The sequence below is a fragment of the Lycium barbarum genome, chromosome 1 (assembly GCF_019175385.1).
Source record: "Lycium barbarum isolate Lr01 chromosome 1, ASM1917538v2, whole genome shotgun sequence".
In the NCBI taxonomy this organism is placed as follows: Eukaryota; Viridiplantae; Streptophyta; class Magnoliopsida; order Solanales; family Solanaceae; genus Lycium; species Lycium barbarum.
The window spans coordinates 58,224,850-58,250,948 of NC_083337.1; the positions used below are offsets into that span (position 1 = coordinate 58,224,850).

Sequence of the window (26,099 nt, forward strand, 5' to 3'; positions counted from 1 at the left end):
GACGATCAATGTGGCGAACATGCTCCTTAATTTTGTCCTGCTCCGCCCTAATTTCTGTGATCGCCTGAGTGTAGGGTGCCATGGCTGCCTTAATTGACTCTTCACAAAATTGGGAAGCCTCTCAACCAACCAATTAACTTTAGCATCTGCTGCCCGGAGTACTCGCATACCCTCAGTAGACACTCCACGGGCTGCTGTGGTGGATGGCGGAACCGTGTCAGTGGGAACTGTAGTGGAAGAACTTGGAGGGTGAGACCTCGGTACTGGAGGGGCAGTGGTGGGAATTGTCTCCTCATCATCGGTGGCCAAGTCTTCGGGCTCAAGAATATGACCATCAAGTGTTGTTCCCGAAGCTCTTGGATCTGTGCTCACCCGCTTTCGCTTCCTAGTCCCCGGTTCTAATTTTGTGTAATCAATCATTTGATCAGCCGGTATATTCCTATCCACCCGAGGAATATCACGAACCTCTTTCCGACGGCATAGTGTAGTGATCAAACAAGGAAACGGGAGCGATGTGTTCTTTTGAGTGGACCTATTCTTGATCTCGTCTCGGATAATTACCCCCACATCGACAAGGTACCCGGACATGAGTGAAGCAATGAGAATACACTTGGCAATAGGTATGTCAGTGCTATGCTTGGAAGGACTCACCCGCGATGATACTAAGGATAACCAAAACTTGGCTTCGCGGTTGAAAGTGTTCTTCTCAATCGGGACAGATGGATCCAGCCATGGTGGAGTCCCTGAGGCAATCACTGAAGCTACCCACTCGCGTTGCTCCTCTGGGTTTTCCATCTTCAATTCATATTCAGAACTAACCGGAGGCCAACCTTCAACAGGGTCTGTTTCGCTGCGTTGCTCATATAGGATCGATGTTATGGTATCGACAGCACAATCAATCTCCTTCCCCCGAACCGGAACCCAACAGAGGTGCTCCAAGTTTTTCTTTGGTGTGCGGCGCGTCCTCTTTGCATTCAATGTAGCCGCATAAGCTGCATAGAATTCCATTACCAGGGCCGGGTAGTATTCAGCAGGCTACATGAAATAGGTCCATCTCAAGGCCTCAAGCTTGCGAATGATGCCCGGGCATTGATCTTGCAGCCCCTGTAGAGTGACCCTTTTCTCGACAATAAGGCCCCGGACTGGATTCCCATCAGAGTTAATTGTATTCCAAGTCTTATACAGCTCCCTGGATCCAGGCACGGTGAATCGTTGCTCCATTGCCTCTCTTCGCTGACCTCTAGTGACGGCATCCTCGGGCTCAGGGGAGGAAGCTCTATGTGTCCCCTCTTCAGACTGGGGGACGGGATCAGCCTGTGCCTTTTATTTTCTCCTAGAGGTGGAGGTTTGTCGTGTTGCTCGTCTTCCTCCACTTTGAGGTTGATTTGATCGAACCATCCTGCACAACTTACAAAAATATACCCATTATTTATGGTGTTCGTTTAGCAACAATAAAAAGGTATATATAAGAAAAACAAAAACAAAACATTTAAGGATGGCACCACCCGCGAAACATCACATGCGAGTCGCAGGTGTGACCTGCGACTCGCTGACGGTGTCGCGGATGATACCAGTAAACTTGTTCTTCACTGTCAACACCTGCGACATAAGGTGCGATTCGCATGTCAAACATGCGAATCGCGGCTTATGCTCGCAGGTGAGACAGTTGATATCTTTTTTTTTTTTTTTTTTTACGCAGCACAGATGCACACACACAAGAACATATTTACGTAAGTTTCTCCCTTAAGAGCGTTGCCACCCCGTCAATCATTGGGAAAATCTATTCAATTACTCGCACCTATGTTCGATGGTTGTTCCTCACAAACGACAATGACGTTTTGTGACTCAGAAGGTATCACAGGTCCTATTTTACAGGTAATGTGCCATGGGTACTCAAGAATTCCCCATTTTGGGCAACTGATCATATTTCCACAACATTTAAACACTCACATAGTCTTTTAGGCATTTCATCAAACACGTGGCGAGCGTGCGTCAACTATTAGTTCTTACAACAAATGGGTACTCAAGAATTTCCCAGTCACTATCTAATTCGTCACCAACAATCACTTCCTAGAAGGACTACACAAGCATGGGTACTCAAGAATTCCCCATTGTTCATCAATTTCCAACAACCCATTTAACACATAAGATAAATCTACCCAAATAACTAATTACAACAAGTTGTATGGCATGATAATGACATGTAATTTAGCAATTTGTAGATACCAACTAATGTAAAGAAGAGAACAGTCGACATACCTTGAGAGTAGATGATAGTAGAAAACTTTGAAATCCTTTAGTTTTAAGGAAAAAGGAAGTAATCACCAGTTAGGGTTTTTAGGAGTTGAATAAAGATGATTGAAATGAAATGGGATGATATAGGAGGAATTAAGGAGAAAGGGGAAGAGGAAGAGTGAAGATCATAACTGATATGAACAGTCGTTACCTTCTTTTATTTAAAAGAAACAAATCGCGTCGGGTCGGGTTGACCCGCGACGTTTCACTCACCTGCACAACATTCGACTCGCGGATGATGTCACATGTGTAACATGCGAGTCGCATGTTGTGCCATTCCATCGCAGATGCTGACAGAGAGTTTGGCTCTTATGGATTGAATTTTGGCATCACTTGCGATTCGCAGGTGAAATCGCGGACATGACATGCGAATCGCGGATGATGTCGCATGTCATGCCAATTTGCATTTTTCAAACTCTTCTTCTTTGTACACACACTTTATTCCTACACACTTGGACACACATCAAAAACATCACAAAAGAAAACAAATGAAATACAAAATTTAAACTACTTATAAAGCGGTAAATATGGGTTGCCTCCCACACAACGCTTGGTTTAATGTCACAGCTCGACGTGATACCTCATTGGATGCTAAGGTCCGGTGCCATGTTTTAACCGGTGAGCATCAACAATTTTGTCACCATCAACTATCCAATGGTAGTGCTTGACCCGATGACCATTGACTCTGAAAGTACGCGTCCCGTCATCGGACTTTAACTCCATTGACCCATTGGGTGACACACTCACCAAAGTGAAAGGGCCGGACCACTTTGATTTCAACTTGCCCGGAAAGAGTTTCAACCTCGAATTGAATAGCAACACCGAATCACCCGGTTGAAAATCTCGCTTCAGAAGTTTGACATCATGATAGTGTTTCATCCTTTCCTTGTACAAACTAGCACTCTCATAGGAATGATGCCGAAACTCGTTCATTTCATTCATTTGAAACAACCGCAGCTTGGTTGCTTCGTCCCAATTCATGTTTAATTTTTTTAATGCCCACAAAGCCTTGTGTTCGAGTTCAACAGGTAAATGACAAGCTTTACCGAATACCAGCCGATAAGGGGATGTACCAATGGGTGTCTTGAAAGCTGTTCTATAAGCCCAAAGAGCGTCATCAAGCTTAGATGACCAATCAGTTCGGTTTGCATTAACCGTCTTTGCTAAAATGCTCTTAATCTCCCAATTTGAGACTTCAACTTGCCCACTGGTTTGGGGGTGGTAAGGAGTTTCCACCCTGTGCTGCACTCCATACTTCTCTAAGAGATTAGCGAAATGCTTGTTGCAAAAGTGAGTGCCACCATCACTAATGATTGCCCGTGGAGTGCCAAACCTTGTGAATATGTTCCTTTTGAGAAACTTGGTGACACTCTTGCCATCATTGTTGGGAAATGCTACAGCTTCAACCCACTTGGACACATAGTCAACCGCGACAAGGATGTATCGCATACCACGAGAACTTACAAAGGGGCCCATAAAGTCGACGCCCCACACATCAAACAATTCAACCTCCATGACAAAATTCATGGGCATTTCGTGCTTCCTCCCAATTGATCCTTGGCGTTGACATTGGTCACAAGATTTCACCATTAAATTAGCATCATGATAAATGGTGGGCCAATAATAGCCACATTCAAGCACTTTGGCTGTTGTGCGGTTCCCACTGTGATGACCGCCCACGGGGGAGTCATGGCACGCCCTCAAGATGTCCATGGTCTCAAATTCGGCCACACATCGCCGAATGATGTTGTCGGCACAAGTGCGGAATAAATAGGGCTCATCCCAATAGTATTGACGACTATCTCTCAAGAATTTCTTCTTTTGGTAAGCTTTGACATCGTCAGGGATAAGACCTGTCACCAAAAAGTTGGCGATATCTGCATACCAAGGGGCAACATCACAAGTTACAGCCAAGAGCCTCTCATCCGGGAAAACATCATTCAACTCAAGATTTCCACTTGGTCTCCCAGCTTCCTCAAGTCGAGATAGATGATCCGCAACTTGGTTTTCACAACCCCTTCGATCTTTGACCTCAAGGTCAAACTCTTGCAATAACAAGACCCAACGAATCAACCTTGGTTTTGCATCTTTCTTTGTCATCAAGTATCGCAAAGCCGCATGGTCTGTATGAACAACCACCTTGGACCCAAGTAGATAGGCCCGGAACTTTTCAAACGCATAGACAATGGCTAGAAGCTCTTGTTCGGTGACAGTGTAATTCATTTGAGCTCCATTGAGGGTCTTGCTAGCATAATAAATTGGGTGCATGATTTTGTTGTGCCTTTGCCCAAGCACCGCACCAATAGCAAATCCGCTTGCATCACACATGAGCTCAAACGGCATTGACCAATCCGGAGATACAATAATTGGAGTAAATGTGAGCATTTCCTTCAACTCATTAAACGCCTTAAGGCATTTCTCATCAAATGCAAACTTAGCTTCTTTTTCAAGGAGCTTACACATAGGGTTGGCGATCTTGGAGAAATCCTTGATGAATCGCCGATAGAAACCGGCATGTCCCAAGAAACTGCGAACCCCCTTTACAGAGATTGGTGGAGGGAGTTTGGCTATTACATCAACTTTTGCTCGATCTACCTGAATGCCCTTTTCGTAGATCTTATGGCCCACGACAATCCCTTCTGTCACCATGAAATGACATTTTTCCCAATTAAGTACAAGGTTGGTTTCCTCGCATCGCTTCAATACCTTGCCTAGATTGGCAAGACACTCATCAAAGGAATCACCAACAACCAAAAAATCATCCATGAAGACTTCCAAGAAATCTTCCACCATATCTGAGAAAATAGACATCATACACCGTTGGAAAGTAGCTGGGGCATTACATAAGCCGAAAGGCATGCGGCTAAAAGCAAAAGTGCCATAAGGACAGGTGAAAGTGGTCTTTTCCTGGTCCTCTAATGCAATGTTGATTTGATTGTACCCCGAGTACCCATCCAAAAATCAGTAATACGCTCTTCCAGCTAGCCGATCAAGCATTTGATCAATAAAAGGCATAATGAAGTGGTCTTTACACGTTGCGGTGTTCAGCTTTCGGTAGTCCATACACACTCTCCATCCGGTAACTGTCCGTGTAGGAATCAACTCATTCTTGGAGTTAGGAACAATGGTAATGCCTCCCTTCTTTGGCACACATTGTACTGGACTAACCCATGGACTGTTTGCAATTGGGTATACAACACCCGCATCTAACCATTTGATTATCTCTTTCTTGACCACTTCTTGCATAGGAGGGTTTAGCCTCCTTTGATGCTCAACACTGGATGAACTATCCTCTTCAAGCTCAATTCTATGTTCGCAAATACCCGAGGGAATTCCCCTAATATCTGCAATAGTCCACCCGATGGATCTGCGATACACCCGCAATACTTCAAGCACCTTTTGAGTTTGATCCTCATTCAGCAAAGATGAAAGAATAACGGTAAAGTATTATCTGGGCAAAGAAAAGCATACTTCAAATGAGAAGGAAGTAGCTTGAGCTCAAGTTTTGGAGGCTCAATAATCGAAGGCTTAGCTGGAAGAGTGGTTCTTTTATCAAGATCGAGAGATAATTTCTTCGGCTCATAAGAATACGAACCTCGGCCAATGAGAGAATTAACTGTTTCGATATATCCCATCATGTCATCCGCCTCAAAGTTCACCAAAATAGCTGAAAGTGCCTCATCGAAGTGCTCCTCTTCTAGCTGATGCTCCACCGCTTCGTCTATCTCATCGAATGAATCAATGACAAAAATGCTTTCATAAGCACTAGGCAACTTTAACCCTTTGCTAGCTTGGAAGGTTACTTCTTCATCATTGACCCGGAATTTTATTTCATTCCTTTCCGAGTCCATTAAGGCTCTTCCGGTAGCAAGAAATGGCCTCCCCAAAATAATTGGGACTTCTTTGTCAACCGCATAATTAAGGATGACAAAATCTGCCAGTAATAAGAATTTCCCCACTCTAACAAGGATATCATCAACAACCCCTACCGGTCTTTTGATTGTTCTGTCGGCCATTTGGAGACGCATGTTTGTTGGTTTAGGTGTTCCTAACCCGAATTGCTTATATATGGCTAGTGGCATCAAATTAATACTAGCTCCATTGTCACATAAAGCACGAGAAAAATTATGATGACCGATGGTGCAAGGGATCGTGAAAGCCCCAGGATCTCCCTTCTTCTCAACATTTGATGACGAAATAATAGAACTCACACGGTGGGTGACTCCCATCGTATCATGCTTGACTGGCCTTTTCTTTGTCAACAAATCTTTCAAGTATTTGGCAAATCCCGGCATCTCCTGGAATGCGTCTAGGAATGGAACATTCATTGACAACCCCTTCAATTGGTCGTAGAATCGTTGGCACTTGGCATCCTCCATTCTTTTCATCAATCTTTGTGGGAACGGAGGAGGAGACTTATAAGTTTGAGTCAAGGGTTTTATTTCCCCCGTGACCTTACTCTTTTGAAAGCTCTCTCCGGTGGCTTTTTCAACACTTGGCTCCTCGTCACCCTTTTGAACACTAGGGTGTGCTTTCTTCTCTTTTTCCACAACAATAGGCACTTCAACTGGTGCCTCTATTTCTTCCTCGACTTCTTCTTCAATAATCTCATCAATAGTCGGCTCGACACTGATAGGTTCAATCACTTTCTGTTTTACCGCATCAAGGATCTTTCCGCTTCTAGTGGAAATAGCTTTGCATGAGGCAATGTGATCGCCTCCACTACCCCTTGGGTTCGGAACTATGTCGCTAGGAAGGCCTCCTCTTTGCGGTGGATGTTGTTCACGAGACAGATCTCTCATTTGTGACTCGAGTTTATGAATCGAAGCGGTGTGAGAGCCTACCACTTCAGTCAAATTTTCCATCTTCTTGTCACTTTTGTGCTGGTTGTCCAATATCTTTTCAAGCATGGATTCCATCCGAGAGGTCCCTTGATCATTGGAAGGACTTTCTCGCCAATTCTGAGAGTTAGACGTACGGCCCTTTGGTGGAACATAGGCATTGGAATTCTGATTACCATAGTTGTTGTTGTTGTAATCCCTTCTGTCCGAACCACCATATTCATTTCTACCATATTGATTGCTTTGTTGTTGTGGTCTCCATGGCTTTTGATAACCCCATTGATTGTGATCGATATAATTTGCATCCTCACGTTGTGGCTGCCCCTCTAGATAAGCTTCCTCCGAGACTTGGTACATTCCGGGAGCATGAGGTGGAATCTCCTCGATAACATTCACACTTTTGGCTTCTTTCTCCATAAGCCTCTTCGATAATAAATCCACAGTGGTTTGCAATTGAGCAAAAGCATGATCTCGTTCATGATTTTCTTTGGCCACCGCGGCAGCAGAGGGACTACCATAAGATAGGATTTCACTATCACTAGAATGCCAAACTTGGTTGTGGGTAGTAAGCTTGTCGAGCAACCTGGTGATTTTGACAAATGATTTGTCCATGAAGAATCCCCCAGCTGCAGTGTTGACAGCAATTTGATTCATGGTATCTAACCCCTTGTAGAATTTCTCGGTGAGGATAGCATCCGGAAATCCATGAGTCGGAGATTGAGCTAGATAATATTTGAAACGCTCCCATGCTGCATATAATTGTCCCCGCGGAAGTTGTTTGAACTCAAAGATCTTGTCCCTAAGCTCAGCCTTTTTGCTTGGTGGAAACCACTTTTTCAAGAATATATTGGCTAACTCGTTCCAGGTATGAATAGTATTGCTGGGAAGCTTTTCATACCATTCCCTTGCTTGGCCAGCCAAGGAATATTTGAAAACCCGTAACCGCAGTGCATCAACAGGAACAACACCTTGAGATTGTTGAGAACATACATGCACGAAATTCTTCAAGTGTCGAAGTGGACAATCCTCCGAAGAATTTTGGAAATAGCCTTCAAGTTTCAATAGCTGATAGATAGAACTATCAGTTTTGAAATTAGCATTTCCCGTTCTAGGAGGAACTACAGCAGAAGCATAATCAGCTTCGTCGATGAATTCCGCAAATACATTCTCATCCTCCTCTTCTTCTGGTGCAGGATGGTTCACTTGGATTCCCCCTTGGTTTCCTTGATTGTGATTGTGTCTTCTTGCCATGTTCACCTGGTTCACTACAACAGCAAACAAGGTGTGATGGAATAGAAAACGTTTTAAAGAAGAGTACACAACAATTAGTAATTTCTAAACCGTATTCCCCGGCAACGGCGCCAAAATTTGATACGCTCAAATTACACCTATTAAAGATGTAAAGCGGACGTTGTCAAATATAGTAACCCAACAAGGTTGGGGTCAAATCCTACAGGGAATATGGAGAGAAAAGAGTACTAATCGTATGCGATACCAGTCTTTAAATGCTTTAATCCTATTCCGGATAGTTTGAATTGATTGTTGAATAATGTAATTGAATACTTTGACTTAAAATGTAATTAAGGTGAGAGAGAGAGACTAAGGTTGTGTTCCCCAATTTGATTTGATATTATGCTTCAGGTTTCAATGTGATATACTTCTAATGGTTGTTCTATGAATATGCACTTGGTCTCTTAAGGACTTCTTAATGTTTCCCAACAGTTAAGTCGCATTTTCTCTTTATGATTCTTCCGAATATAAAAGAGTTACAATCGAAGAGCGACCAATAATGCCAATTTAGACTTATTCTTATTCCTAAGTTAGTCCATTAAACGAGGGTTAACGCCTCGAGTCATTGTCATTCAATCTTACCAATACTAACTTTCTTTCCCAAGAACAGTTAATATAATGGCTTAGGATAATGCTTGCAATCATCACCCAACACTAAAGTATAAAAACTGAATGAATACCAACAACCATTATGCATATATCAATAATAGAAACCCATTCACATAATATCCATCATGGGTTCCACAACCTTAGCTTTAAAATTAGCTACTCATAATTCTGGATAACAAAGAAAGCTTACAAGTAAACATAATGAACTTACAATACAAAATACAAGATGGAATGAGAGTGAAGTTGTTGCCTTAAATGCTTCAACAACCAGCAGAAAATGACTCCACAAGAATCTATGCCAAAAACTGCAGGATAGCATAAACCAAAACCCTAGCAAATCTATTTATAGCATATCCAAAATGGAAACAATTTCCAGACGAAAATGCCCCTGCGCATAGTGTGCGATTCGCACCTAGTGTCGCATGTTCAACCCGCGAATCGCGGATTTCACCAGACCATCGCAGGTGTCGCATCTTCAGTTAATTGTTGAGCAGCATCCGCGACACAACACGCGATTCACATGTTACACCTGCGACTCGCAGGTGGTGTCGCATGTGGTTCCACATGTGGTGTCTTATTTGTCCTCTCTGTCAACAGGTGCTGCACCACCTGCGACTCGCAGGTGGTACCTGCGATTCGCAGGTGGTGCCATTGTTCAGTTCTGCTGGGTTTTTGCTTCATTTTGCTTCGTTTTGCTTCAAGTTGCTTCCGGCACATGTTATTCTACAAATTGACACAAAAACACGAGAAACGACATCAAAAGCACTTGGGGATTTACAAAAGACTAAGTAATTGGCGTCGAATGAGCCGCAATTTGACGACTCATCAAGGTACAAGACCACCATTAAAATACCATTACAATGCTTTGTTACAATACCAAAATGTACCATCCAACAAAACAGATCTAACTTTTCCTATCCGAGATCATTCAAGTACCATTACAACAAACAAAACGAGGTACTATTAACAGACCACTAGCTACTATGGCAACTTCATTTGATTTTTCTTTAAGTTTCCCATTTCGAATAAACTACTAAGATACACAACAAATAAACAAACCATCAAACACCAAAGTAAGTTTCTATTAAACTAACATCTGCTGCTTTTCTTTTTTCCTGTCATATCCTTCTCTTTCAAATTACCCTTCTCTTTTGAATCTTCAAGCTCATTCAAATCATCCTTCTCCTCTTTTGTATCTTCAAACTCATTCAACCCATCCTCCTCCTCTTTTGAATCTTTAAACTCATTCAACTCACCTTTATCTTTTGAATCTTAAAGCTCAATCAACTCACCTTTATCTTTTGAATCTTGAAGCTCAGTCAACTCACCTTTATATTTTGAATCTTAAAGCTCAATCAACTCACTGATGTTGAGATTATCATATTGAAGGGTAAGACTTTCAACCTCATCCAACTGAATTTTCTCCTTAGGTTCAAGTGAATTCATGTCGACATTATCATATTTCATCTTAAGACTTTCAAGCTCATCCAAATGCACCCGAACATGCTCGTAATTTTCTTCTAACTCTTTGATTTTGTTCACCAATCTTGGAATAATAAACCTTGATCTTTGATCAACTCTCTCCGTGTCTCTCCATCTGAAAAAATTGCACTTCATTGGCTGAAATTTGAAGAATACAGTCACTTGAAATTAACACTTAACACTAAAATTAATCAACCAAATTAGAATATGAGCACAAACCTCATAGTGAGGACAAGACCAAAATCTCCTTCCGGGATTGCGATCAGACTAAGAAGTCTGCATTTTTAGCAAAATGCCATGTTTACATCGCACTACGGAATTGAGCATAGGATCTTCTTCGTCCATACACAGCTTATTCAACAAGTTGTTCGCCATTCCTAACCCTAAAATTTCATACACAGAAATTGGGGAAGAAAATTAAAACCCTAAACTAGAAATTCGACATGAGATGGAGAAAGGATAACGAATTTACACAATACTTTACTTACCTCGTCGAAAAAGATGAGAATTTAAGACCAAAAAATTAATTTGAGTTCTTCTTAAATTGGGTGGATAATCGGTCGAGTATAGGATGAAAAATGTACTGTTCTTTACACGATGGGTCTTCACATATGTTTTGGGAATGATACGTGGCAGTTTCCTATTCGTGAAAAATTATGTTTTTTTTACCTCCTACGCGCTTCACATATTTGATCTCACGCACTAGTCCAGGTCAGCACAAAAGGTGTAAATAATTACGGGAAAATATAGTTTAGGGGGGTAATAGGAGCCCTTGAAAGGAAATGTGTGTCCTAGCAAATTTGGTACAAGTTAGGGGGGGGGGGGGTAACAGTGCCTTATCCCTAATAGTAACAATCAATTAATACTTGATATGCAGTTTTAACTTATCACTTAACCAAAATAACTAGTACGACTTGAGTAAACACTAGTTGAATAAAATTTATCATCTAGGCACATATCCCACCTAACCTTTTAATGTAGTAATCTATAAATGAATATTTGTTTAACCTAGGTTTCTATAAGTAATACGCATAACCGGAGTTAAATTAATGAGAAAATACATAAATAACCCCCCAACGTATACTCGGATTAATTATGACGCACCCAATCTTTGCGGGCGACCTATTACCCCCCTGGCCTTATTTTTTCTGTATTTTTGTATCCCTTTTTGGCTGATGTAGCACAATCAAAATTTGATGCCCAGTTGCACAGTGGAGAGTGTTGCACACTCTCCGCCACGTCAGTGCCACGTCTTCTTCTTCTTCCACGTCTTCTTCTTCTTCTTCTTCTTCTTCTTCTTCCACGTCTTCTTCTTCCACGTCTTCTTCTTTCCTCTTCTTCTTCCACGTCTTATTCTTTCCACTTCTTCTTCTTCCTCTTCTTCTTCCTCTTCCTCCTCCTCCTCCTCTTCGTCGTCTTCTTCTGCTTCTTCTTCTTCTTCTTCTTCTTCTTCTTCTTCTTCTGCTTCTTCTTCTTCTTCTTTTTCTTCTTCTTCTTCTTCTCAAGAAATTAATCAACCCATTTTCCTCCATTAATACACACACATTCAATTTCATCATCAATCATAAAAAGCTAATTTTCAAGAAATCAACCAACCATATTCTTCCTCCATTAACACACACATTCAATCCATTTTCTTCCTCCATTAACACACACATTGTTAATTTTTCTAGCTCAAAGTTGAGGCTCTCTGATCTATGTTGCCCCTTAATTGTTGTATTACCTTGTCCAATGGCAGGCAGGAAGTAATGGACTTGGTCAATAAAAGTGGGAAGTTTGAGAAAAACTTCGAGGGTTTCACTGGTAACTGACTTTTGTTGAAATCCTTTAGCCATTGGTTCATAGAAAATCATGCTACAGTAGTCATTTATTCCTTCTTTCCGGAACTAGTGGCCCTCTTGGGAAGAAGTTAAACAATTCAAAGACTCGTGCTGAACTGGGATGGGAGCCCAAATATCCAAGCTTCGCTCAGTTCCTTGGAGTTTCAGATTAAATTGCTGCAAGAGCTCTCATTCTTTCGAATTATTGAAGAAATGCAGGAGAACTGTTTTCACAGAGTTCTCATAAAGTAAAATGCTCCTAGGAAAGACATAATGTGTGTATGTTAATGGAGGAAGAAAATGAGTTGAATGTGTGTGTGTGTTAATGGAGGAAGAAAATGGGTTGAATGTGTGTGTGTTAATGGAGGAAGAATATGGGTTGGTTGATTTCTTGAAAATTAGCTTTTTATGATTGATGATGAAATTGACTGTGTGTGTTAATGGAGGAAAATGGGTTGATTAATTTCTTGAAATGAAGAAGAAGAAGAAGAAGAAGAAGAAGAAGAAGATGAAGAAGAAGAAGAAGAAGAAGAAGAAGAAGAAGACGGCGACGTGGCAGTGACGTGGCGCCAATGTGGCGGAGAATGTGCAACACTCTCCACTGTGCAACTGGGCATCAAATTTTGATTGTGCCACGTCAGCCAAAAAGGTGTACAAAAATACAGAAAAATAAGGCCAGGGGGGTAATAGGTCGCCCGCAAAGGTTGGGTGCGTCATAATTAATCCGAATATACTTTGGGGTATTTATGTATTTTGGAATCTAATTGTTTGTATCTGAAATCTGGCTAGCTACCGGATCACACATTACTTATCATCAACCCACCTAAATGCACCCTCCCTTATTTTTATATCATATATATGTTCTATATCTACAATTAGAGTTAATTAATTGAATTGTTCTTTTAATGTCAAGTGTAGAAGGGCTAACATACTAACAAGAAGTTTGTAGTATGATGTATACTTTTCGATATTCCGAGAAATTTGAGCATCTAAATGTATGCACGCGTGGAAAAGAAAAGTTTTAGCTTCAAAAGTTAACCAAATTTGACTAATTAACAGGTGAAATAGTTGTGTTTTCTTTCCTCTTTCCATATGATGGAATAATATAAGAATATGAAAAGATTGATAGCAAATTAACTTGAAGGAACTGAGGAGCAGCATAAGACACGTATTGTTGTACTTTGCTAAAACAAATCTTTATTTTTTCTCCACCACTAAAAAATTCATCTCTTTAAGAAAAATAATTAAAAAAAAAGAACTACAAAATACATACATCTCTATAAAATTTCAAATGCATACTTTGTAGAGTTGCAATCCAAGAGGCCACCCACTTTAATAAGCAAAGAGAAAACCAGTTATAGCTTTATTTAGGCAGTCATGAAAAGAGTTTGTTTGCAATAAATTTTAATATGCGGAAATAAATTACAACCACAAACAAAATATGTTGAAACAGAGATTTAATTGATGAATATTGCGGGTACAAGATCTGTTTACTCCCTTGATTCTTCTCTTCTAATATTTCTCCGTAATTCGAAGGCCGTTAGTAGCTTATTTCTCGAACGTAGGATGATTTGTATTTGGATATGTGGACTTTTTTGGGATGTATTTGATCTCCATAAAAGGATATTGTGGATCTTCTTGAAGTATGTGGTTGTCAAGAAATATCCGATGTGGTTGTCAAGAAATATCCGGTCACATATTAACCTCTTCTTGAATATCCATGAGTTTGTGGGATATCTGAGATGTATTTTTAAGGGAATATGCCTCCTTTATATAGGAGTGAGCTAGGGATTAGGGTAGAGTAGGCTCCAAGAAACCCTAATGGATATTGGGCTTGTTTTGTAGAGGCCCTACCTAAATTGGGTAAAATTTCAGTTTCTACAAATGCCCCCTACTTCAAGGCTTGTCGAGGTGTGGCTTGCCGAAACTCAAAGACGAGGCTTGAAGTATCCACGACGACAACATTTTTTCATTGCGTTGCTTTTGAGACGCCATTTATGTACACTTCTTTTCCAAAGTGTAGTTTAAATAATCATGAAGGAATTTTATCTGAACCGTTAAGTCAAATGGTCAATGACTCCAATCCAAAGTCAGCCTTGTTTTCCTTCTTTACCTTATGGTAGTTCCTTTGATGAATATTTGGATATAGCAAAGTTATACACTGAATAACAATATCAAATGTAAATCAGTCCTTCAACTTGGCTTATTAAAGGAAATATGGATAATTTAAGACACCAATTGTTTTATGATTATGTTCCCTTCGGGACTCCTAAATCGAACTGATCATCAAAGTGTATTTGATTTCCAATTGAACACTAAGTACGATCCCTTGTAGGAGTGAATAGTAGCCGAGCACGATACACGTTCATCGGATGCAGCATCATAGGTATTGTTTCTTTCAAAATGTTGTTGATCTTCGCTGCTAGATTTGAGATGAATCTCCTAAGATACGCCAGCTTCCATTGCAAACTTTTCAACTCATGGATGTTTCTTGGCTCGGCCATCTTCACGATTGAATCTACTTTGGCTTGATCAATTTCTATCCCTCGATGTCGAACAACAAAGCCAAGGAATTTTTCGGAGGTAACCCCAAATGCACACTTCAAAGGATTCATTTTGAGTTGGTGCCTTCGTAGTAGGTCAAACACCATTCTCAGGTCTTGCAAGTGATCACTCTTTTTTCTTGATTTTACCACCAGACCATCAACATAACATTCGACGTTTTTGTGAAGCATGTTATCGAAGATATTTTGCATAGCCCTTTGGTATGTTGCTCCAGCATTCTTCAAGCCAAAAGGCATTACTTTGTAGCAATAAATACCTTTAGGAGTGCGGAATGCGGTAAGCTCTTCATCCTTAGGTGACATGCGGATCTGGTTATAGCCGGATGAGCCGTCCATGAAGGACATCGCCTCGTATCCAGTAGTGGCATCAATCATAAGCTCACCAATGGGAAGTGGAAATTCATCCTTAGGGCATGCATTGTTGAGATCCCTAAAGTCAACACATACTCGAATTTGTCCATTCTTCTTTCTCACAGGGACAATGCTCGAAATCCATGTGGGGAACTTAACTTCGCGAATGAAACCAGCCTCAATAAGCTTGTTAACTTCATTTTCGATCAAGGGAACCAATTCTGGCCTGAAACGTCGCTGTGCTTGTTTGATAGGATGTGTGTCGTTCTTGATAGCGAGATGATGGACCGTAACTTTAAGGTCTAAGCCAGGCATCTCTTTGTAACTCCAGGCAAATACATCCTTATACTCTTTAAGTAATTCAACATAAGCACTCTCTTCATCAACTGCAAGTAAAGAATTTACATAAGTGGGCCTTGGATCTTCATCAGTGCCAAGGTTGACTTCTTTCAATGCGTCGACTGTCGTTTTTACCCCTTCTTCAAATTCGGGTGGAGCATCCTTAGCGTCTTCATCTTCTTGAGGTTCGCCATCATCGACAGATATATAGTAACACCAAGAAAAATCCTCCAATTCTTCATCAACCCTTATTGGAGATAAAGTATCCCTTTCATCTTGTACAGTAACGTGATATGAAGAGTCAACACTTTCTTCATCTTCATCCCGCTCCTTGGTGTAGACCACAACATGCGACTTTTCTTTTAGCACTTCTCTACATGAGACCACAAGATCCGTTTGCCGCCTCATCCTAGAAGGGATCAGACTTCGGAAGTCTTTGGAGATATTTTGAGATTTGGGAAAAACTGATGATTTCATACGCTTGTGGTTTCTCCGAATCTTGCTTCCATTCTTCATTGGTCTTAACCTCTCAAATACAGAAACTCTCGCGGTCGACTTTCCCAGTCGGTCAAAGACAGACGACCTTTTGTTAGAAGCAAGAGGTTCCTCTTCCGCAGTGATGTAGTTGTTACTTGCCCTTCTTATGGAGATACGAACTGGTGGGGGTTGTTTATACCCCAAACCTTCACGTTTTTGCCTCGCCGCAGGTTCCATCGGAAGCTTACCCAATTCTGATGGTTCGCTAGGATTGTATCCAGCCTTTGCGAGTAGTTTGTAAGCATTTGGATTGAAACCTTCATCTATACGCTTCATAGGGAGTGCTTCATTTTGTTGCGAGCTGCTAGCCACAAAACTTCCAAGTAATTTTGTGGATGATATTATTGTGTCAATCTACTTGATAGGAAGGGTTAGTCCTCCCAACATGTTTACCTCGTCCCTTTTGGCCTTTGGAACATAACGAAGAACAGAAGTCACTTTCTTACTCGAAGAAGCGCCATTTGTGTTGGGCAACTTACTGACATCAAAGGACCTTTGATCTTCCTTAACTGCTGCCTTCTCCTTACAAGCAACGACCTTTGCATTTTTGTTCATAACCTCAGCATTATCGATTATCGCAACTTCATCAACTTTTGCGGCATATTTCTTTAAGTAGAACTTGGCATCGGCGAAGTGCGCTTCGGCTTCAGTGAAGGGATTATCATCGGCCATAATCTTCTTTTCAACTCCATCTTCATGATACTTCAAACACTGGTGGTAGGTAGAGGGGATCACCTTGTTCTCATGTACCCAAGGCCTACCGAGCAAGATATTATACGAAGTCCTTGCATCGATCACATGCAACCACGCGCTAGATTGCAGCTCGCCGATGGTGAGGTCTACTTTGATAGCTCCTATGGCTCTTTGTCCCCCTTGGTTGAATCCTTGGATCATCAAACGACTTGCGGAAAGATCCTCCATTGCGATTCCAAGCTCATTCATTGTGTGAATAGGAAGGATGTTAACTCCAGATCCACCATCGATTAGGATTCTGTTCACCTTTTGCTCACGTGCAAACCCAATCATTAATAAAGGGCGATTATGAGGTATGTCGCCGAGTAGGTCATCATCGGTGAATGTGATTTTGGCCATGCACGTATCTATGACTTCAGGAGATGACTTTGCAGAGTCTTCTGATGATGGACATGACGAGGTCACGTTTTTCGCTTCCTTCTCATCAGCGGTACAACATGAAGCTTTTACATCATCAATGACGAATTTGGTGTGAAACCAACTCGGCAAGTATTCTCCTAATGTTATTGGCCGACGTGGTTCTTGGTAATAGCGCCCTCCTATTTTCTCCTTCTTTGGGTGCTTAGCTGGATTTTTTGTTTCAGGTTTACTCACCTTCTTTCCCTTAGTTTGTCGTTTCACTGAATGTTTTCGCGAACCTGTTTTGCGGTGCTTGCGACGAGTTACGAAAGTCCAACCCCAATCATCAAGATGACCAATTTGGTCTTCGTCTTCTTCAGACGGTCCTCCTTCTACTGACACAATATCGCTCGGTGTAAGAAGAGAAAACATTTCATTTACATTAACTGGTTCGAAGTCTCCAAACTTAATCATTCCTGCCAGACATATGTTCGGGATGTCTTTCTCTCCATATCCTTCAACAAAGTTGCAGGTCATGACTGGATCGAGTGAGATAATTGTGACACCAACTTGGTTTGCACTTTCTTTCTCATCTTCAAGTGAAATCTTTCCTTCGCTGGCAAGCTCCATAACTTTATCCTTGAAGACAAAGCATTTCTCGATAGGGTGGCCGATCAACCGGTGGTACTTGCAATAATTTGGTTCATCAAGATTGCAGAAACGTCTAAATCAAGGAATGGATAATCCTTCTCTTGCATCTCCTTCAAAGTTGGTTTTCTGTTCGCTCTATCCTCCAAAGAAGTTGACTTCACGCTCTGCTTCTTGCTTACTTTAGTGGTGAACTTCACAGGCGCAACATTAACGTTCATAGATTCTTTTTTCGGTCTTGGAAAAATATCTCCCCACTTTCTTTACTTCTTGCTTGTCTTTACCTTTGCGGGATTCGTAGACCGGCGGCGCTTCACTTCCGACTGACGCCATGCTTAACTCCATGTCATGAGCACGAGTGGCCAATTCTTCAAAAGTCTTAGGCTTTATGCCTTGCAAGATATAGGTGAGACCCCAGTGCATACCTTGAATGCACATCTCTATTCCCGAACCTTCGCTAAGTCTATCTTTGCAGTTTAGACTTGCATGCCTCCATCGATTGATGAAGTCAATAAATGGTTCTTCCTTTCGCTGGCGAGTGTTTGTAAGTTCCACCATGCTTACGGTGCGTCTTGTGCTATAGAAGCGGTTGAGAAACTCCTGCTCCATTTGCTCCCAACTATCAATGGAACCAGACTCAAGGTCTGTGTACCAATCAAAAGCATAACCTTTAAAGGAACGAACAAACTGTTTGGCAAGGTAATCACCATATGTTCCAGCGTTGTTGCATGTTTCAATGAAGTGTGCCACATGTTGCTTCGGATTTCCCTTGCCATCAAACTGCTGAAATTTTGGGGGTTGATAACCGGCAGGCATCTTCAAGTTATCAATCCTTGCAGTGTACGGCTTCGCATATGTAAGGGATGATTTTGCGGAAACATCATATTTATCCTTGATGGTCCCCATGATGAACTCCTTTATTTGATTGATTGGAATCATCCCTTTAGAGGAAACTTGGATTTCTGAAGCATGTTCCACTTGTTTTGCGGGAGATTCAATCCTTTCTTGTGCTTGCGGACGTTTTCCAGGGGCATGACTTGAATCCCCCTCCATCACACTATCAAACCTGTCTATCAACTTGACAATTCGATTATCTTGATCTTGCACATATTTGGTCAAGTCTCCAATTGCCTTTGTTAAGCTCGCGAGTTGTTCTTCAACAATTGAAGCATTGGTCATCATCGCATGCATCACCATCATAGATGAAGAAGAATAACACAGATTTTCGCGAACATAGGATGCGGACATGTTATGCGGAGTAGATCCAGTGCTCAAGACGTCATCGTCAGCTTGCCTGATGGATTTCTTGGGCTTAGATAAACTAAGTTGGGCAAGAACTCTCTCCACCATTTTGGCGACATTCTCCCCTTCTTCTGTGGTGTTTGCGGAAGACGAACCAAAGACGACAGCAGATTCAGGCTGTGCTTGCGGAACTCGTTGCCCTAACAATTTGGCTTGGTTCCTTGTGACAGGTCCGGTGCTCCCCTCAGTAACATCTAGGATGTTTTCAACAACAACGGAGAATTTGGATCCGGTAGTTTTTGCGGATGCGGATTTCGCGTTGACCTTCTTGGAAGCCATCTTAGTGTTTTTGAAGTTCGACTATTGGAGAGAAGAGATGAGAGGTAAAGATTGTCCCACTGGGCGTGCCAAATTTGTTTGCAATAAATTTTAATATGCGGAAATAAATTACAACCACAAACAAAATATGTTGAAACAGAGATTTTATTGATGAATATTGCGGGTACAAGATCTGTTTACTCCCTTGATTCTTCTCTTCTAATATTTCTCCATAATTCGAGGGTCGTTAGTAGCTTATTTCTCGAACGTAGGATGATTTGGATATGTGGACTTTCTTGGGATGTATTTGATCTCCATAAAAGGTTATAGTGGATCTTCTTGAAGTATGTGGTTGTCAAGAAATATCCGATGTGGTTGTCAAGAAATATCCGGTCACATATTAACCTCTTCTTGAATATCCATAAGTTTGTGGGATATCTGAGATGTATTTTTAAGGGAATATGCCTCCTTTATATATGAGTGAGCTAGGTATTAGGGTAGAGTAGGCTCCAAGAAACCCTAATGGATATTGGGCTTGTTTTGTAGAGGCCTGACCTAAATTGGGTAAAATTTCAGTTTCTACAGAGTTACTTGCTAAATTCTTTCCTCATCTCAGTTTAACTTGAGGCATAATTGCTGATGTGCTATATTACTACTATATATAAGGGCAAACTTAGGGATTTTTGTAGTCCTCACAAGAATTTTTAATTTTTTTTAAAACTTTTTAATTAATTACTTTTAAGTCCTAATCTTATTTATTTAAGTCAATTTTTTTTTTCAAGGTCTACTTTTCAAAAGCTATCGAACCTCCTACCTCATTTTTCATGTTATTTGGTTTTCTGTTTGATGCTCGATATCCACATTTGAGCCCAATTAATCCAGATAATTCGCATTGTATTGCGCCCATTCGGGAGAAGCGCTCCCTCCAAAGATTTTTTCCATATCCATGTTCGAACCCCTAATCGCTAATTAAGGGAGGAACAGCTCCATCCGCTGCACAAGTTAAATTATGTATTTGTCTTAAAAGTTCATTAACTATGTATATATTATTTATTTAGAACTAAATAACTTCAGAAAATTAGAATACATAACTTATAAATGTCAAATTCTGGCTCCGCATTTGATTTGAAGTAAATAATTTCATCAAAATGAAAGTTAAAATATTAAAGGAGTGGAATGAAAGTTTTTCTTTCATATATTGAAAATATACTTATATAAAATTTAATTATTACTAACGTAATTACCCACTTGTGGGACTACAATGGGTATATAGTTATTGTTGTTGTACACTTGTACTATCACAAATTATATTTCTTTAATTAAAATATTTACTTTTATATCTTGAGTTTGGGCCCGAACTTACCACGGACCTCACATGATTAGTTTTTTTAATAGGTTCTTTGTTTTTACTTTGTTGTATTTTTCATCTGGGATTTCTGGACATTAACCAGCCCAAAAGTGATCACTAGTCACATCTGAGACGGATCCAGATTAAATTGGTTATAGCAATAAAGGACTATTTGGTTGGATGTTTTACTGAGAATAATATGTGTTGGATCGTGTTATAAAAAAATAAAATAAAAACTCAAATATGCCATCGAACTATCGGAAATGATTCATTTATGTCACTCGTCAATACTTTGACTCATTTATGTTATCGCCTCAATAATTTGACTTATTTATGCCATCGTCATTACCAAAATGACTCATTCATGCCATTTTTCATTAACACTGATTTTACAATACCAGATATGATATGTGACCTCCAATTAGAGGTCCACATCGTTTGAGTAAGCCAGCACAAATTAAATCCTAAATTAAACTAAAAGCCGATGAAAAAGGGCATGATTGAGCCATTTTGGTAACGACAATGACATAAATGAGCCAAACTATTGACGAGTGGCATAAATGAGTCATTTCCGATAGTTCGATGTCATATTTGAGCCTTTTCCGTAAAAAAAATGGTTATAAGCTTCAGTCTGCAGCCATCATAATTCAACTGACCAAAGACAACTTCGAACAACTCAAACCATGAAACTTTTACTAGATTAGAAAGAATGTAACTGTCACAAGTATACAACTTGAAACTTTAATAAAAGAAATTCATTTCCAGATGTTTCCATTCAGTGAAAGCGCTGTAGTTCTTTCTATCTGGACGAACAGACCACATTCTGGTCTTTTTCCTTATGTGAAAAGAATTTATCGGCTTCTCAGGATTGCATATGAAAATCCAGAGTATAGGCATGAATTTCAGAAGGGCTTGTTCCAGGCCTGGAAACAAATTTCACTGATTAGCAAGGAAAAGGGATAAAGACATACATTAAGTTTAAACACGAGCTTTTGGCAGAACAAAAGCCGGTTAAGCACTCCATCAAAAAGATTACACCACACACCATTGACTAATAAACCACCTCCAACAAATTGGATTTTCATGGGACAGTGTAGGGCAGTTTCAAGCAACAATGGCCAGATAGACCTTTCCAGGTCGAATATTTAGGCTTTAGCTCTCAAACGTCCTAGTTTTCAGCAGGTGCTCAACCCTTGAAGTCAAGCATCATAATTGGAAAAATAACTTATAAAAAGAACGGAATAATGGAGTCAGATGTATCTCAGCTTGGAAGTCAAATTGCTCCACGGTCAAAATGTGCTTCCCTACATACGTCAGATACATATTATTCTTAGGGCTATATACTACGCGATGCATGTAGTTTCTTTGCATTTTGCACCCTTAACGTATTAACTCTTTTGTGAGTTGCACCATGTCCTATTTTCTTTAACTATTTTCACCCTATTCTCTTTATTTACAACAAACATACCCTGTGTAATCCCACAAGTGGGGACCCTAATCTCTTTATTTCTTTGCAAAATAATAAATTCACTCTTTTTTTCATTTTTTCTTGAGGGAAAAATAGGAAAAACAATTAATATATCTCAAAATGTTTGAAAGTATATTCTCGGCCAAGGTTTATATCTGATTGGAAAAATATGGACTATGATGCTCAAAACAAGCATGAAAGCACCAATTACGGTCTCCAATTGACCAAAAACATCCACCAACTGATTTGTCATTTTTATGCTGCAAATCGCCTTGCCGTTACCAAATTGTCTGACTTCATGTACTAAAGGATATCATTAGTGCCATTGGAAGTGAAGGCAAAAAATGTTCAGAAGTTCTATTAACGTTGGGGTTTCAGTGCTCAATGTGAACACACATTAGAAGAAAAAATACGAAGAAATTGCACGGTTTGCCCTTCAAAAGCGCGTGGGGCATAACTTGTGGATATTATGATGCGAAAATATAAATTTATGTCCCGCGAAAAAGTTGTTTGCCTTAAGGGGCAAAAACTTAAGACCAGGACAAAATAGGGGAATAAGTGCAAATGATCCAAACAATACATTGATGAAGCATAGATGTACATTTTCCTTTTCTCCTTGTATCTGTTTTATTGTTTTGAACTATCTTAATTTGAAAAAGAGCCCAACTTTCTTCGCTCTTCAAAAGAGAACAATTTAGTTGTCCATTATTTCAAGGAATTGAATTTACAAAGGCGATGTAAAGTTTTTTGAATCTTTAGAATTTAAACAAAAAATAAATTTAGGTACATATTAAATATATCTTATGGTTTTGCAACGAAATAAGGAGATTAGCTTGCAAATAAAAAAAATAGAATAGGATGCAAAATTGCAAAAGAGCACATACATTAGGGATGCAAAAAACTCCAATGCATGACAACCCCATCCTTTTTTTTTTTGGATAATGTTATTGTTTGTTTTTCATAATAGTGGTGTCCGAGTCAGCCTACGTGCACCTCGATTATTCCATCTGTACCTGTCCTTCTACCAGCATAGATATCGGGTAACTCTGCTGACCCAAGTTAGACATACGAGGAGAAATGACCTAGCCTTATTTATCTTTGTTGGGATTTAAACCCTGGCCTCCAAGGTTTTCTCCCACCTCATTGACCGCTAGGTTGCACCCTTCGGTGCTCATCAAATCCAGAGTTCTAATAGAGGTGAAAAAAAAAAAATGGGTACCCTACCGGCTCAAGTAATCCCAACCCAAGGAGCTAAAAAGAAATGAAAATATGAGCTTACCCCTGTTTCTAACAGACAGAGACAACTAACTACTCTATACTTATTTAAGCTTCACCAAAGATCAGGATAGGAAGAGGGGACCAAATATGGCTCCACTTAGAGTTGGGGCTAGTCTTGCAAAGAAATGCCAAACGGACAAAATAAGTTCCAATATCAGAGAATTTGTTTCATGTGCTACAAAGTGAGAAATTAATCTGAAGGGCAAGTGTAAAAGTGCACAACCACCACCAGTGCAAAGCACGTTCATAGTGCTAACGTTAATCAAGTTATACTAGAGGATCTTCTTTCTTTCCAAATCAAAGGATATTGAAAGACAAATGGTTGATTATAACTACGATACACAGCTTGCTAATAACCAGAAGACTAATAGTGGACCAGCTCCAGCAAAATGAGAAAAATACAGAAACGTTTTAGCCAACACTCTAGTGACCAAATAGAAGAAAGAAAGTTACCATACCACTGCAGCACAGAAAATGAAAAGAACATTCATAGTTTGGGATTTCTCCTATTAGTTACTTCTTCAAACAAATGATATTTCATCTTATTAGTTGAGCTATAAATGCTAGTAAAATTGACAATACTCTCTGTTCAATTGTTATACACGTTCAAATAGGACTTATTGAGCATACTTTGCACAACAGACATAAGTTGCTCGGACTCAGGTGCAGTAATCCAATACGGGTGCGGATCTCAAGGTCGGATTATTCATCACATAAATTTTAGGATATCTCGTGTAATAGCAAAACATTCTCATACTTAATATAACTATATGTATATGATACAAATCCGGTGTGGATCCCACACCCATGTCGTGTCGACACGGGTGCGACATAATTTTGAAGAGTCCGAGCAACATAGCAACAAACTGCTAAAGCTTTGTGGAGGATCTATAGAACTAAGTGAAAACTATAACATAGGGTGACCAACATACCTCTTGTTAATGATGCCATAATGAAACTTTGGTCTTCCAACTTTAATATCTTCAATGTACTACAATCACATGAAATAAGAGAGATAAAGTCACTTAAATTTAGAGAGAGCAGGCAAATGAACAAATATTGTATTCATAATTTTATATACACAAATATAATATACACACAAACACACGCACACACACATATACATATATATATATATATATATATATATATATATATATATATATATAAAGTTAAATATTTAACCATGTAGCGTAAAAATATACCAGCTTCAAGGTTACCAGCATTGATGAAAATGCTAAAGAATCAAAAGGAATATCATCAAGTTCAAAAAGCTGACATTCTGACGATTCTGGACCTGGTGAAAAGTGGAGATTTTTCAGTTTCGCCAAGAAAATCATGTACGTCTGCAAAACAGGAGGAAAAATAAGTATCACCAATATCTGTCTTAATTCATCGAAGGTACATGTCATCTTCAACATATTTATACTGACTTGGCCTATAAGAGGGATGTCCAATTGAGCAAAAGGTGACTGAACCTCTACTTCTGCATTTGCCTCTTCCCAGGTTTCCCTAATTGCTCCCTCAGCAGCAGATTCACCAATCTCCATGTAGCCAGCTGGGAGTGTCCTACCAGTACAACATTGTTTGAAGATAAACTTACTATATACTGGAGTTCGAAGTACTTCACTACTTTCTACATTTCTGAATGCTGGGAATTAATAGATAACTTTCATAGGGAGGTTGTGAGTGAAAGACCTCCCTTATTCCGTTGGCAGACACATACCAAAGTCCGTATGATGGGTGAATTTTCCGCCTGCACATTAATATCTTCTTATCATGCTCAATAAGGCAACCAACAACCTGTATTTGAGAACGAACCATTACAAATATTACCCCCTTGGTAAGATGCAGGAGAAAACTATGCGCTTGATGTGTGTTGCACAAGTGACTAATAAAACCAACAACAGGAGAAAGAACAATGTTAATTCATGTGGCTACTACGAAAGAGAGTAATTTTGGTCTTGAAACCTCAAAGTTTATAATACGAGCAACTATACTCCATGAGGTTCAGACTAGTGAACTCTAGAATCACTAAGATTTCAGTGAGGGGCTGCTCTCAGAGAGCACTCCTGAGCATCCCTCCTGGGGGTGGGTAAATTTACCATAACTGTTTCCCCATGAAAACCTACCTGAAGTTTAGCAAGCTCCCCAACTATTAATCCAAAATGCAAAATAGAACAAAACCGGGTCTGGATAGTCAGTTTAACCTCAGAATTACAAAGACCAAGCAAGTAAGGGATTTGTCTTCCACTCACTCTTTTCATCCAGATTATCTTCTATCCACTCTCTTGGACAATACTCTTCACTCTCTTTGCCGCTTAAAAATTGTGCTGCACTGTTGTGTCTTGCCATACGTTCTATATTGATTACTAGGTGCAGTTAGGTATATCATCTTTTTATAACATGGTGTATGGTCCAGCTTGCACGCACCTTGATTAATCCATTGGATCCCTGCTATGCCCACCAGTATAGATACCGGGTTAGCTCTGCCTACCAAAGCTTAGGAAGACGGGAAAAAATAATTTAGTGTTTTCCTTTTGTCTCAGCTGGAATTTAAACCCTGATCTCTAAGGT

The 26,099-nt window shown here is 40.1% G+C and overlaps 1 protein-coding gene and 1 non-coding gene across 3 annotated transcripts in view; one reads left to right on the top strand and one right to left on the bottom strand.

Annotated features, from left to right (window-relative positions):
• The first annotated feature begins 7,836 nt into the window (after positions 1–7,836).
• Positions 7,837–7,943, top strand: LOC132618896 (small nucleolar RNA R71). The gene has a single exon (XR_009574376.1). It is a non-coding gene; the product is annotated as a small nucleolar RNA R71 (small nucleolar RNA).
• Positions 7,944–21,446: 13,503 nt separating this feature from the next.
• LOC132635625 (nudix hydrolase 23, chloroplastic) overlaps positions 21,447–26,099 on the bottom strand; it is a 30,517-nt gene continuing 25,864 nt past the window's right edge. For both annotated transcript variants that reach the window (XM_060352082.1, XM_060352090.1), the window contains exons 3-7: positions 25,249–25,325; positions 24,956–25,091; positions 24,728–24,868; positions 24,455–24,513; positions 21,447–21,699 (exon numbers count right to left, since the gene is read on the bottom strand). In XM_060352082.1, the coding sequence (XP_060208065.1) occupies positions 21,639–21,699; positions 24,455–24,513; positions 24,728–24,868; positions 24,956–25,091; positions 25,249–25,325 (474 nt within the window). In that variant the 3' untranslated portion in view covers positions 21,447–21,638. The remainder of the gene's footprint in view (positions 21,700–24,454; positions 24,514–24,727; positions 24,869–24,955; positions 25,092–25,248; positions 25,326–26,099) is intronic.